The 15,831-nt window shown below is 35.9% G+C and overlaps 1 protein-coding gene across 8 annotated transcripts in view; it reads right to left on the bottom strand.

Annotated features, from left to right (window-relative positions):
- LOC128868400 (venom metalloproteinase 3) overlaps nucleotides 1-15,831 on the bottom strand; it is a 247,771-nt gene that overhangs the window by 2,571 nt on the left and 229,369 nt on the right. For 3 of the 8 annotated variants that reach the window (XR_008455111.1, XR_008455109.1, XR_008455110.1), the window contains exons 11-15: nucleotides 11,443-11,569; nucleotides 7,774-7,938; nucleotides 7,469-7,700; nucleotides 5,648-5,712; nucleotides 2,078-3,605 (exon numbers count right to left, since the gene is read on the bottom strand). Coding sequence is in view for 5 of the 8 variants with exons in the window: in XM_054110447.1 (XP_053966422.1) it covers nucleotides 2,546-3,605; nucleotides 5,648-5,712; nucleotides 7,469-7,700; nucleotides 7,774-7,938; nucleotides 11,443-11,569 (1,649 nt within the window). In the remaining 3 variants the exon portion in view is untranslated. Of the gene's footprint in view, nucleotides 1-2,077; nucleotides 3,606-4,505; nucleotides 4,830-5,647; nucleotides 5,713-7,468; nucleotides 7,701-7,773; nucleotides 7,939-11,442; nucleotides 11,570-15,831 lie in introns of all 8 variants that reach the window. The other 5 variants (XM_054110447.1, XM_054110450.1, XM_054110449.1 and 2 more) reach the window with 5 other exon arrangements.

Below are 15,831 nucleotides of genomic sequence, written 5' to 3'. Positions count from 1 at the left end.
AATAGCAAAATAGTAATGTAGAGCGGAATATATGAAGATGACACAGTGAAGGGAGGAACGTTTAAAATTTTGGGAAGTTTTGTAATTGCTTGCGAATTTTGCGATGATGAGCTACGTTTTTAAATAATTGAGTATAGTGAAAAGCTAACGCCTAAAAAATAACATAAACAGTGATCTAGTGTTTGTGCGAGGATTTGTAGCATCAACAACAGTGTATGAATTCTCTCATTGTAACTGCGCTGTATTGGTAGTGGAATATATAATTAGTAGTTTGATATGTACGTTAAATTGCTTTATTAAGAGGTACATATGCGTACTTGTATGTGCGTATATGTGTGCTTTTAAAACCTGCTGCATCACACATATTCGAAGTGCGTGAATGGTGTAGTGTTCGTTAGAATTTTTCAATTAGTGCTTACGCCGCCATATTGGTTAGCAGTGTGCACTGCATGAGCAGCCAGGCGCAACAACATAATGTTAAGGTATAGCAGTAAAATGCTAAAGATGGTGGCAGAGAATGAATGTTAACATTTAGATTAACATTAAAAAAATAACATTCTCTGGTGGAGCTACTGTTATTGCGTTCTGCTAAAGTGTTTGAAAACCGTGGGAAACTGAAACGAATTGCGATGCGTTAAATTCATATTATTTTAAATTAAGCCATTTTGGCCGAAATAAAATGTAAGTTGATCTTTTACATGGAAAATATGCGCATAAAAGATTTTTTTAATAAATAAATAATTTGACTTTATTAAATATTTGAATAACTGTTTCTAGAGACTTAAGCCGTTTTTGTGTTTTGATATTTTAAATGCTTCCGAGCAACTGCTTTCCTTTTCAAGGGACGGTGAAATCGCTTAGCCCGGGGTTTGTCGCTAGGCAAATACGAACACAAACGGTCGCAACCGGGTAAAAATTACCACATAATATATAGGTGTATAATTAATTAAATATTTATTTAACGTAGGGAGCGCGTGGTTTAGACGTGGTTTTATTACCTTTGTGTATTTTTTTACCCAGTACCGATGTACGCCGGGTTAAGTCTGAATTGATATGATCTGATCTACAAGCCATGCGCGGGTAGTAAATGAAAAACGATAGAAAGGATGGATTGCAAAGTATAGAAGATGAAAAGAGAGAATGAAACTATGAGAAAAACGCGCATTATATCTAGAAAAAATAGAAGTTTCATGCGCTTGAATATACGTATAAACTGAGCATTTTGCGTATGTAGGTGTATTTGTGTGTGCTCTTTATGCAATTGTTTTGTGTGTGACTATGGTTTAATGCATTACTTAAAACAAACACATATTATGAGATTTATTTCACAAAATGTTTTGTATATGTAAAGTTGCAAATATATTGTTAACGGTGACAATTAAGATGCAGGGTTGATTTATTGCGCAGTCAACTGTAAAAAAAGATTAAAACGCATTAAACGCCAAGTCCGTCTACCATATACCAGGCAATCGTAGTTTATGCGTCCTTTGTCTTTCGACTTTGTTAATAAGCCATTTTTCTTGGGGCGAAGCAACCGCAATTTTTACTGTAGGCGTCAAACAATAACTATTTAATTGGCTAAATTTATAAATGTATATATATATCAAAAGTATATTTCGCGATTGCAAAATTCCTTTTACTAAAATTAGGGTGCAAATGAGTTTGAGCTAAATTTGTTTGTTTGTTATTTTGCGTTATCAGAAAATGCGCGTTAAAATGGTGCCCCAAATCTGCAAATTCTTACTCTTTTCTCTACACCATGGCAATAACGCATTTAATACTAGATGCATGCATCAGAGTTGCAATTACTTATCCTTAGAGTACCTAAATCCATGCTCAATATACGTATGAATGTATGTTTCATTTATAACCAGGCCGTTAAGTAAGAATAATTAGTTTCTGAATTTTTTTTAAGAAGCATCCGCGAAGCATTCTATTAACTCGTGTTATATGCCGTTGCATTCCATGAGCGTACTACTTTTTGTTTTTAATTTAAATTACTACTAAATTCTGCCATGGCCACGTATTCTAATCCATATCCAGAATGATTTTGTATTAGGGATTTCTTTTGGCTTACCGCATGTCTGTAGTTTTGAAACGAAAGCTGACAGTGACAATTATATTGTTGTGGTTTTTCTTTTGTGATTCTTACGAGTGTGGCTAGTGGACTGATGCCTTAGAATGCCTAAATTGTTGCCGTTATTTATGGAGTACTTTTTCTTAAGAGCGCAATTCACTTTTAGTGCCACTTTGCGTTACTTTTACTTGTCTAAACTGACTTCTCTGCGCGTACAGCTTATTGCCATTAAGCGCAAGTCGGCAACAGCTAATTTGGCCAAATCTATGAACGTGTGGTGAAGTGGAGTGGTGTGTGAATGAGTGAGTGGTTGCTGAAGGTAACGATATTTAGACGAGACGCGTATGTTGTGGTAAAGAAATGCAATCCATTTGCAGATTTTATCGCTAAGTATATAAATAGTAATACAAACTATATTTTGCAATTGCTCATACTCATATGTTTGAGTGAATTCACGCATAATTTTGCTCATTTAATTTGTGTGCGCAACAATTGACGGCGTATGAGTTTTTGTGTTTTAACTTTATGTGCTTTTTGTTGTTGTTGTTGTGATTGTTGGTTGGGTTGTGAGGATGTTGTTGTTGATGTTGTTTTTGTTGAGGATGACTGTTGTTCTTGTTGCCGCTGCTGCTGCTGTTCAAGCAATCTGGGCAAATTATTTGTATTATCGCCTATATAATTTGTCACATAAGCAGGTTGTTGTGTTGTCGTCGCAATGCGCAGTTCCCCATTATTTGCGCCTCTCACAACCTGTTCCGCTTGTTCGTTTTCGCTTACATTGTCATACTCGTTTTGTTGTGGTTTCAATGTTGCCGCATCATTGTGGCTTGAAATACGTGTCAGTTTTTTGTGATTTCTATTTTGGTTGTTGTTTTTGTTGTTGCTACTACTATTACCGTGGTTATGATTACTGTTGCTATTGCTACCGCTACCAACACTACCATTGCCACTACTACTTCTACTATTTGAATTTTGCGTACGTTTCAGAAAATGGCTGCCAAATGTTTCCGGCTGTGCGCGCTTCTCCGTTTCACTTTCATGCGTTCCCGTTGCAACTGCCTTGCCATTGCTGCCTATCACACTCGATGTCGATACAGTTGTGCCCGTGGTGGTGGCCGTTAGTGTTGCCGTTACATCTGTTGGCGTATTAAGTGCTTGCAACTTTTTCAAGTAAGCATCAATGAATGTGGCAGGACGTTGCAGCGCTTTATTATTGCTGCTACTATTAATACCTCCGCTGCCGTCGTTACTGCTACTGCTGCGCGTGGGTGCTAACGGTGGCGGCGCTTTTTGTAGGCGTTGTGTGTGTTCTTGTTGTTGTGCATTCGCGCTTACTGTTGTTCCTGTTTGAAACTTACGTTTTTGTTGTTTGTCGTCAATCGCCTCATTGCTTTCGTCATCGTCAGCGTCCACGTTGGCGTCATCGACATTGTCCTCGGTGTCGTCTACGTCATCTTCGTTGTTGTTGTCGTTATTGTTGTGCAGTGTTGCATGTTGTTGCAATTTGGCGGCAGCGCTCACGGTATTGCTATAATTTGAATTAGTTGTTGCGGTTGTAGCTGATTTTTGATCTATTGCTGTACGACTACTACTACTAACAACACTACTTGTACTACTGCTACTACTACTACTATCGCCAGCGGTGACGCCAACGCTAGCGTGCGCTTGCAAAAGCCCTAAATAATATTGCAATTGCTTGCGTAATTCATGCGTGTAAAACTGAATTAGGTTAGGCTGTTGGGTTGGTGAGGCGGGTGCTGTAACTGGTTGTTTTGCTTGTTGTTGTTGTTGCTGAATTTGTGTTAATTTAGCTAATTTTGTGTGATGTGGTAGTTCGGTTGTGTCTTGAGGTTGGGGGGTTCGTGTTAGAGGTTCTACTTCTTTTTGTTTTTGATTTGAATTTGTTGCGGCTTCTTCCTTCATTTTATGCCGTGTTTTGCTTTCGTTACGCTCAATAATTTCACTCTGCTTAACATCCGCCCTTTCCTCCTCATTGTTCCTATTATATTTATGCGCGTCAGCCGGTTTTTCATTGCTCTTAAAGCTCATAACTTTCACGTTACCCTGTTCAGTATGCTTCTCATACTTCTGCCTATCCTCCTCACTACTATTACCGTTAGTTTCCCTATCATTACTATTGCTACTACCACTGTGTACACTACCACCGCCACTACTACTACTTGTGCTGCTGCTGACGCTCGTTTTCACCACTACTGTGCCCTGTGACAACTTGATTTGTGGTTGTTGTTGTTTTTGGTTTTGTATCAATGCATTTGGTACTAGCGCCACTTCGGCGCTTTGCGTAGATGGCACATTAGCATCACTGGTTGCTGCTCCTGCGAGCGCGGCTTGCCCCAATAGCTGTTGCCATTGTGGATTTTGTGCTAAGAACCTGGCTAAAAACTCAAAAGTACCATATTGCACTTGCCGTTGTCTGTTGTTATTTTTGTTGTGACCGTGTCGTGAGTGTGTCTCCAAAGTGATTGAGGTGAGTGAGTTCGTCTGTGTTGGTGTGTGCGTATTGGTAGTGGTTACGGTTTTTGTTGTAATATGATTCGGGTCCGAAGAGTCATCAATTTCGCGTGAGGTCTTTTCTACCGTACCATCGAACCGGCCCTGGTGCGAACTATCGTCCAACACATTCTGCTGCTCGCCACTATTAATATACTCCCCACCATCATTGTCCCCATCTTCATCTTCCTCACTACTACTTTCAATATTTTCAGCGCTGCTGCTGGAAGCACTGTTCTCACTGGGTTGTTGATGTTGTTTTTACAATTTTTTTTTTTGGGTATTGGTTGGTTGGTGGTGTTGTGTTAGAGTTGTTGTAATTTTTGTGTAGTTGTTAAGCAGTTGTTTGTTGGAGTTTTTGTTGTGGATTTGGGTATGTAAAAATTTTGTTTGATTATTTTTGTGTCGTAAAACAACTTACATACTGAATATACGTATGTAGGTATTTATGTACATATATACAAATTTACAAACATACATAAGTAAAATTTAAAGAGTGTTACAGTGTGCGTGTATATATAAGTGTATATGTTGGGTTTCATATCGTATGTATGTATGTATGTATGTACATTTGGCATAAATAACATTATCTAAGTGCTATATATGAATATAAATATATTATGTATGTATAAAAATTTCGCTACCAAAAGGCTGTAAATTTGTTTTTGTACAACAAAGTAAGGCATTAAAATCTTTTGCAAACAAAAAAAAAATATACAAAAAACGTTATCCGATTAACCAGAAAATTATAAAAATTGTGCTTTTACTTAAAAAATTTTGCTTCAGAATTTATTAATTGAATGCCAAACAAATCTAACCATTGCAATCAGTTATAACCGTAACAATCAGCAGTGACCATTACCGTTACAAGTTTAGTTTTGATTATCAGTTAATAACGAAATTGAAGTAAAAAATAATCAAGAATCTATAAAATATTAAAATTTAATAATAAAAACTTTTGAAATAGTGTATTTTTTGCAAATCTAAAAAACAACTAATTTTTAATTCATTTCACATTCTAAACTTCTTATTTGGCGAAATGTAAACGCGAGTACTTACTTGTAAGACCGATAAGCAGGTATGACATTCGAAGTGAGTGGTGTACACCGACCGTCCAGGCATTGCTAGAAGGATAATAAGAGTTTTTTTTTAAATATATAATTGTAGAATGCAATGACAAAACCCTGACGGTAATCATACATGACACGAGTGTCGAAATATTCACGAAAATCAACCTAACCTAACCCACCAAAAATGCACATATTTTCCCATAAAATGTTGTTGATGTTGTTCAACAAATGGAGGGACCTACAGTTTGAAGCCCACTCCGAACGGCAAACGATTTTTTATGAGGAGCTTTTTTAATGGCAGAAATACACTCGGAGGTTTGGCATTCCCTGCCGAGGGGCTATTAGAAAAAACTTTTGCCATATGTGCAAGTCAAGAATGATAGAGAAATTCGTCTTGTATGCGAGTATAATAGAGATCGAGCTTTCGAAAGGACAGGGCAACTCGTATGAAAGGAAATGGCATATGCGATATGCATAAACGCACACTAAACACAAAAGAGTCACAACTCGAAGAAGAGTCAGAAGAGGCACAAAACAGTGTTTGTAAATTGATTGATGTAATATAATAGTCACATTGAGTTACATAAAGCCAGTTTTGCTGATATTTTATTAATTGTATATTTTGACTGATGAAATAGAAGATAATTTTGAATTAGGACAGTTGCACTGAATTTTTTTTAATTGGCTCGTGGTATTATATCGAGTTCCGTCCCTCTATTGCACTCGCTTTTTTCAGATAAATATACATGACTTTAGTTAATACACCATAAAATTCTATATTTAATGCAAAAATTGCGGCAGCACTAAAAATAGTATTCGTTAGTTGATATCGCGCAAGCGACGCAATTAACACAAAAACGGATATGAAGAAGATAGTGATGAAAAAAAATTAAGTAGTTAGAGTTGTGTACTGTGAGTTAGTTTATAAGAAAAAAAATGATTTAGAAAAATTTTGAGTTGTGACGCTTTTGTATTTAGTGTGCGATATAACCAATACTTAAATTAACGTAACCTTACTTTTCATAATTGGCCAAAAAAGTTCGATATTTTAACAGTTCGCTATTATTTCCTACTCTTAGCTCTTCAAAAATACATTGCGGCTGAATAACTCTCTAAATTCCATTTCGAAGGAATTCTTTGATTCTCAAGCCTTTACTCTTTTCAAAAAACGAAACGGTAAATCCAAGAAAGTGCTAATTTTCATAGCGTGAATAGCTAAACATTGTACGGCTCATTAGGATTGTGTTACATGGTGGGCCAAATTTAATCATCTAAAGGCTGAATACAAAAAAATTATTTAAGTGATGGAAATCTTTATTTTGGCTTGCTTGCCTGTTCTCCTCGAAGGGTGATTAATTTAGCGTCACATTATGGCCCCTACTTTAGGTCGCACAGCTTTGTATTTCATTTTGAATTGTCTCTACACGTGAAGGACCCTGCAATATTCTGTTGTCTTTAAACGGTAGATGTTTTTCATGAGTAGCGCAGAAAAGCGTTCGTGGCGTTATCATTGCTTCTCGAGATACGATCGTTATTTCGTTTTCGAAACCTTTGGAACCTTTGAAGTACGACTAGGCACACAATGCTACCGCGACCGTCATTGCCAGTATTTATTTAGTGCGAAAATATTTCTCTATCACCAATAACCATTCTAATGCTACCTTTGATGCCTGCCTCTTGCCTACACTTTCCGCTACTTCAAAATTTTAAACTGATTTGGAAATAAATCCATGTTTTAACTGCTAATCCATGTACGCATAATCTCCGCCACGACGCAGTCATGCGAAATTTCTTCAATCTTCTGTCTTACCAATCCAGTGCCGCACGTAGATCCTTCGGCCGCCGGCCGATATGCCACACAATAACCCGTCTGCGCATCGAAGCAGAATAGCTGCGCACAGACACGCTCGTCCTTGAAGCACGCGTACGTGCCACGATCGCGACGACACTGCGCGTCCAGCGAAAGCAGTGTGCCGGGCAATGCGCGTCCCAGCGCGCTATCCTCATGTGGTGCATTGTGTAGACAGGTGGCGGTATCACCGCTGTAATCAATGAAAATTTCAAATTAAAAATTTATCTTCTATACATTTTGGTGATTCTACACAGTGTACTTACTTAAGGAAATGATGGAAACTCTGTATGGTGCATGGTGACCACCGGAAACCGCGCTCCGTATGCCTCAGATCGGACATTATGTAGCCATCCTCCCAACGGCAACGTTGCGCACCCGGACCGCCAAGGTAGCTGGGTGGTGGTGAGCCATCGTGCACGGCGCCAAGCCTATGAGAAAGAAAATAATATAGCAAAACAAAATTTGTAGAAAAAAAAAATCTAATTGATTTGTGCAAAAGTGTGCGTAGTTACAAAGCTATTAACTACATTTTAATTTTATTTTTCTTTACATAGTATTTGTTGAAATGCCACATTTGATTGCGTTAATTTTTGTTTTTGCTTACGAAGGAAATGCAAACGAGTTTGTCTGCATATTTACGCGCATGTGTCAATAGTGACAACGGAAATCGCTTTAATGACTCGGCTGGGCGATTAGCTAGAAACGCTGTCAAGTGAGTTTTCATGTTTTAATGTGCATGGCTTTTTGTTTTTTGTTTAAATAGCATAAATTTGCAAGAAAATACATAGAAGAAAAAATGCGCTTTGAAATCAGTCTGTGCTGCCTATTTGAGAGTTATTGGGTTATCGAAAATCTATATTTCATTTTTTTTATTTTGCTTTATATTGAACGGTATGGTTAACGAAAACTTGGCACATCACTTCTTAATCACTTGAGACTTAAGCCTAGAACTAACTTTTGTCAGCAACATGAAATTGGCTTGCCGTGAAATGTTGCCAGCAACATTGATTGTCAAATGAGTGATAACATCAAATTTATGAGCGGTAGCGATTGGCAAATTTTGGAAAGAAAAGTGTTTTTAAACAAATAAATAAACACATACATATATTGATAGAAAAAATATAAAGAAGATTTGCGAAGACGTTTCTCCTAAAAATGTCATATCTTCTGCATATTGGAATTCAGACACTTTACTCGGAAACAAACGGTTAGTTTTCGATCAATTTTAAATTACATTTTAAATCAGCAAGCCAAGACCCGGACCGGATTGTTGTGCTAACAATTATGATGATGTGATGTGCATTTTAAATAGGTATGGAAAAATGTTGCTGGAATGTTGCGCGGTGTTTTCACCAGTTTTAACCAGTACGCTAACTCCTCTTCGTTTGGGTATTAAACCAAGTCCGATTTGATGACGAATTTCCTCGAAAAATCATTATTTGACGGAGTTTTATTAACATCTACACATGGGAAGAAGCTCAATTGCTCACAAACTGCACTACTCAGAGAAGCATATTCACTGATGCCACCAACGTTTGAAATATCCACTTTTCAGACGAGCTCTATTATTGCGGAATATTTAAAAGCAAATCGGTGAAATTTTGTTTCCTTAAATGTGATGTTGACAACATTGTTCCAGCTCTGAAAGTAAATGATCAGGTGCCCACAGATAATGGTTGCTCTCCTTCTTCTGTCTAATCTACATAGGGGAAACCAATACGGAAGAGCTTGAATTCATTCAGTGCGCGAAGTGAGAATCGTTTAGTTGGCTATAGAGCTAAGAAACGGATCATCGTAAAGAAAGAGTGGGCTCTATATTCTTCCTTTATTTATTCGCAAAGTGTAATTATTGAGTTCACTTTACGAAGTATAAAGTAGAGTAAGCTTTAGTTTTAAAGAAGAATTTTTGTACCGAATTAAGTGGCGTCCTAGCCAGAGCGTAAGGTAATTTGTCGCTGGAGCAGCTATCTTAGCACCTACTGCTGAACCAATGGAAGAACGACCAAGTTAGTTTAGCAGCTTATGTATTTTTCATAGATTTATGGCTAGACCTGTTTGGTCATCGTCCAAGTGGATTTCAACGAAAGTCGCTTTAAGCCAATATTGCAAGCAGTTAATAGAATGCCTGTGTTCAGGGAGGTATACATGAAGATATTTCAGTGCTAACTTGTGAGCACGAATCTATAGAATGCCATTCGATTTTGTTAGACTTCATAGACCCTTGTTATGCTCTCAATCAAAAAATAATACAGACGTTAGAGGGAAATGGAAATTGCCTTAATTATAGCCCGAAAGCTTGAAAATGTCATAAGGCACTGTCAAACTTTTCCAAGGCAACCAGTTAGTTGGAATAGCATGCCACGCTCTTACCAAGTGGGAGAGTGGGAGAGCGATCGAAGAGAGAGAGCAAATTTAGCAAGAGTTAACGGATATAGATGGGATGAGTGATACGATTTTGTTTTTGCTCAATGCATCGGCTATAAAATGCAGTCCATTTCCATTCCAGTCCAAAAGTCCATTTCCGGTATAGCCATCAACACCTTCTTCGATTCAGCTTTTATCCCCTCAATCGACTCGAAACGCGTTCCCCGGAGTGGTATCTTGAGTTTTGGGAATAGCCAGAAGTCACACGGAGCCAAATCAGGCGAATACGGTGGTTGCGGAACGATATGCGTGGAATTTTTGGCGAAATGGTCACAAAGAACGAGTGTAGTGTGAGACGGTGCATTATCGTGATGCAAAAACCAAGAGTTGTTGGCCCATAATTCTGGTCTTTTTAGACGAATTGCTTCACGTAAACGACGCATAACGCTCAAATAATATTCCTTATTAACAGTTTGGCCAGGTGGAAGGAATTCATAGTGCACCACACCACGAAAATCGAAAAAACCTGTCATCATGACCTTTATTTTTGAACGACTTTGACGTGCTCTTTTCGGTCTGGCCTCGCCTTTAGCACGATATTCGCTTGATTGGTCGGTTGTTTCAGGGTCGTAAGCATAAATCCAAGTCTCATCTCCCGTAATGATGCATTTGAGCTTGTCCTGATAGTCTGAAAGCATTGTTTCACACACATCAACGCGACGACTTTTTTCCAAGAAATTGAGAGTTTTCGGTACCAAACGAGATTTGACTTTTCGTAGGCCCAAATGGTCTTTCAAAATAGTTTTCACGGATCCTTTTGATATTCCAATCAGATCAAATTCCAATTCAATCAAATCAGACAGTGTAAAAATCGAAAAATGCACTCTTGGTCGTTCGGTAAACACAAGCGTAAATATATTACTGACAATGACATTCACATAAAAGTTGGCCCAGATGTTATTAACAGTGCTGCCAACTCATGAAAAAATAACTAGAGCGAAATTTTAATCCCGAGAAGTTTGACAAATAAATTCACCTTACTTTTTGCCCACAGTAGTATAGTGCGTGTCGCTTCAATATTAAAAAAGTAGTAGATTCATTGGTATTTAGTTAATATTGATTTATGTTTATGTGAATTTTTTTTTAATTTTTAAAAGAAATTTTTATATGGTTAATTTCACAGTTCTACACGATTTTTTTTTTTAATTTGAGTCGATTCTAGTGTCCGATGTATTTTTGTGCGCAGAACACGATTCTGTTTATGTTTTGCAATTATTATTGGAGTGCATGATTCAAGCTTTATGTTGAGTACAGTTTGCTTGAAATCAGTGTTTTGAGAAAAGTAGGGTTACCCCTTACCAAACACGTTTTTATGGTTGGTTTTTTACACCCACTTTCTCGTAACAATCACGTGATGGTAACTTTTGGGCGCCAAATTCGTAACAAAAAAAAAACAAAAAATTTAAATCAGTGGCATAGCACAAAACAAAAATAATAATTTTGTAGACCTATAAGAACATTATTTTTACTACTACTTCTATTATTCAAAAAAATTAAGTTCTACTTACAAGTGTCCAACTTCGTGAGCAGCGACAATGATGCCACTGAAACCACCAGTATCCTCAATGATGGCAACACTGTTGACTTTCTCCAAACGCTTGTTCACAACGCAGGCACCGCCAACATACGCAAAACCTTTTTTTTATTTATTTTTTATGTTTTGTTTGTTTTGCGTTTTACATAATCGAAGCAAAGTTTTTTGCAGAACGAAATAGTTGATTGAAGAGAAGAAATAAAAATAAATTTTGCAATTAATATAAAAACTTGTGCATGAAGTTTTGTAAGCAAGCAGAAGGAAGTTGACAATTTACGCAAAAATTAAACCAAAACCATAAAAAAACTAAATGTAGATTAAAAAATACCAGTTTTTATTAGAAACAAATTTGTGCTGGATATGCAAAGAGCAAATGTTTGTGTATAAAAAGTGCTTTTTGCCTGCAGCTGCCGTTTGTTTCTGGCAACCAAATCGTAATTTTAGTGCAATATGTATGTGTGAATGTGTGTATGTGCGACGTAGTAGTTGATGTATTTGAGGCGTGGCGCAATTATGACATAAAATTCGAGTATGAACACCGATCAGCAATCAATTAAATTTTTTGTTGTGTAAACGAAAATGTGTTGTAAAATATGCTGTGAATTGTTGTGATAAGATCAAAGCAATTTTTAAACGCTATTTAGTAAGTTTCTTTGCCCATTATATAGATATTTAATAAATAATTTTTAGGGTTTTGAGTAAAATATAGTAAATGTATGTATGATTAATAACACCTTCTCACCTTCCACCTCCTCCCAAGTAGCAGTTTAGTATATTTTTGTAGAAAAAAAATTATGTTAGCTTCAGAAATAAAGTCATTTGATTAGGAAATGCATATTCTTAATACACTTTACTGTATTATTTAGTAGACTTAAATAAAAATAAATTTAAATAAATGTATATATACACCCACTCCTAGAAGAATTCAGTATTTAAACGCTTACTTATCATAAGGCATAGTGCCCACAGGGTGGTCCAAATACAAATATATTTTTGAATCATGTAATACAATATGTGACACTGGAGCTTTTTTTCGCTTACAATTGCGAATTTTTGTCAGTATATATACACTTAAATAGCTCGGTGAAACGAAATATATCTACTATTGTTTGCAAAATGTGGGAAAATATAAAAAACTTATTTCTAAAGTGATTTCCATTTCAATTCAACCGGGCTATTCGGGACATGTTCTTCGATTTCGATGTAACTCAAATATGTTGCTCTCTGGTCAAAATAATGAGACTCGTATTTTTTTGTTCGCCCGAAAAAAATCTTTTTCAAGAGTTATCGGCAATTTTGTTTTTCGGGTCAAAATCGATTTTTTTTAATTATATAAGAAATTTTTTTTTTAAATGCCCATAACTTAGTCAAAAATGAACCGATTTTAATAATTTTGGGTTCAAAGTGATCGTCATTACTTACTCGAGCGACTTCATGTAGAAACAATTGCAAAAAAGTAGTTGAACATTTTTTATTTTCCAAAAAAGAAAAAAAATTTAAATTTTTTCGAAATTCAATATTTCAAAAAGTGTATTTTTTTTTAAAACTTTTTCCACATCAAGAGGACACCTCAAACTTCAATTGAGCTGAATGCCTAGTAGCTAAAATGAGTTGTTTTGAGTAATGAATTTTTGAGTAAAAAACTTGTTTCGCACTTTTTGTTTTTTGGAAAATAAAAAATGTTCAAATACTTTTTTGCAATTATTTTCACATGAAGTCATTTGTGTAAGTAATGACGATCATTTTGAACCCAGAATCATTAAAATCGGTTCATTTTTGACTAAGTTATGGGCATTTAAAAAAAAAATTTTCTTATATAATTAAAAAAAATCGATTTTGACCCGAAGAGCAAAATTGCCGATAAATCTTGAAAAAAATTTTTTCGGGCGAATAAAAAAACATGTGTCTCATTATTTTGACCAGAGAGCAACATATTTGAGTTACATCGAAATCGAAGAACATGTCCCGAATAGCCCGGTTGAATTGAAATGGAAAGCATCTAAAGTGATTTTATTGCAAAGCAGTGTTGCCAGAAATGCAGCTCTCAAGCTAGCAAGTTTATATCAAAAATCTGGCTTGCTTGCGAGCAACATTCACAGTCTTTGCCATTCTACGCACCAATAAGAATGTGACTGCTGTGGCCGAGCGCATGCAATTCAAAACAAAAATATTGACAAGTCACCGATCTCAACAACTCAAAATTTAACGCACCATGAGAATTTTACATAAGAAATCTCGTTTTTTGCTTGCAAGGTCCGACTGGCTCTTAACTGAAGTTAGACGAACATTCACTCCGTAAACGATTCTTAGTTTGCGTCAAAATACTTAGGAGCTCCATTTGGACACGCCAAATTTGCCAAAAATAAATCTTTTCTGACGAGGCATATCATCTCAGCAGCTGTTTTGCAGCGTCAGTTGCGAGGCGACAAACTCGCACGTGAATATCGAGAAGCTAAAAACCAGTTTTACCGGGAAAGTCATCCTTTTTCTCCTTAGGTAATTTCTGATTCATTTGATTGCATGTTATGATGTCTAAAATTTAATCGTTTTCGCGAAATTCGATTGTAAAGTTTATTTAAATTTTTTTTTTTTGTGTTTGCTTGTGTTGTAAGAGGAAGGCCTGGAAAGATTAGGTGTTTGGTGTTTCCTGGTGTTTCCACCTAGCGCCTGTTAGCACGAGAAAGAAATGACTGGCCCGTTAAACTCGGTCAAAGTAGCGTAAGCGGTTATCACGAAAATCAAGAAGAAGAAGAAGTATGATAAACGCACTTTTTTGAATGTTAGTTTAATGATCAGATTTGTTTCTCTGTTCTTAGTTAGCAGATATATGAATTAAAATAAATTATCAATAAAATTTTAACCAAACACTGACAGTTAAAAGTAAATTAAAATTAAAAAAAATCTGTTTAGAGTTCAAGGGCCAGATTTTTTTTTCTCTATTCTTAGTTAGGATAGGTATGTGAATTAATACAAATCATCAATAAAATTTTAGCCAAACACTGACAGTAAAAATTAAATTAAAATTAAAAAAAATCTTCTTGGTAAAGTTTTGAGTTTACGATTTTCAACTAATAAAAAATTTTAAAAATAATAGTTTTGTATGGAAACTATGCCCAAAAATACTCTTAAAAGTAGAAGTTGTCCGGCTTATCCATTAACAATTAAGACTCGTGAATGGCTGCGTTCTACGTTACCAGAACGACCCAGATTTATATCCGGCTAAGACCTCTCACTCCAGCAGTGCTCCCCAAACTTGTATGAAAAATTTGTATGCTGTTAAAAGAACAATATCAACAATTCTTACGGCTAAACCGCCGATACTGTCCACGCAATTCATGAGGTAGAGCCATAAGCCATCGAAAAGGCATATAAAATTGAGCTGTCAAGATATTGTATTGTGACGTATTATGCCCCATAAATAATGGCAATGGACTATGACTAGACACGTTTTACAAAATAGTTTCTCTCTTTGTAGCAGATTTTGCCTTTATACCCCATTTTATTGAGATAAATTCTCCAACTAAGGTTAAGGATGATTATTAGCAGCTGAAGTACTCGTTTAACATAAGAACTCAGCAATTTTGTGCATATTAGATAGGTAGAAATTCTTAAGTGAACTTGAGTTTCTTTTTTAAAAGTTCCCAGAACTGCACTTTTGCTAATAAAGACGAGACAAAGAGATAATAATGAATTTTACTCATTTTCTTTAGTTTAAAAAATTTCATTTCATTTTTCTTAAAAATTTAATTTTCTTTAGTTTAGAAAAAAGTTTCTAGTGCTTAAAAAATATACTTTTATTTTAACCACCCGATATATACAACTTTTCACTAAATTTTTAACTTTCCTTAATTTATTTAAATTGTAAAAGAGTTTACCAATTTTACTAATCGCCAGCGATTAACTGCATCATTAAAAACTGGTTATTTTAGTCTTACGTATTGACTGCCGTGCACTGTCACCCTCTCTCAATTAACTGTTGCATTTTATGATATTTTTTCCGGCATTGCACTGGCAGCAATTTGTTATCGCTATAATTTGTTTGACAACAGCAGTTTTGCTTTTATTTTTACATTTTTGTTAATAGTTGGTTTTTGTGAAAATTTTGCTTTGCGATTTGCAACCGGAGTTCAATTTGTGTGCAGTGAACTTTTGTGTACGACAAAACTACAGTAAATGCAGTAAGTTAACACTGAATTACATTGATTGAAAAAAGTTATTATACCGAACATTACAGTGCATTGACTCAGTTCAAAGTAAGCAGTTTTCCATTTTGATGCTTTTACACAGTTTCTGCGAGATGGAGATACCCAAACGGGGACTTGCCAGGAGAATGCGACAGCGTGCCATTCTTTCTACACAGAAT

This window comes from Anastrepha ludens, chromosome 6 (assembly GCF_028408465.1).
Source record: "Anastrepha ludens isolate Willacy chromosome 6, idAnaLude1.1, whole genome shotgun sequence".
Lineage (NCBI taxonomy): Eukaryota > Metazoa > Arthropoda > Insecta > Diptera > Tephritidae > Anastrepha > Anastrepha ludens.
Note: the sequence above shows the minus strand (reverse complement) of the source record. Positions and strands in the feature narration are given on the sequence as shown.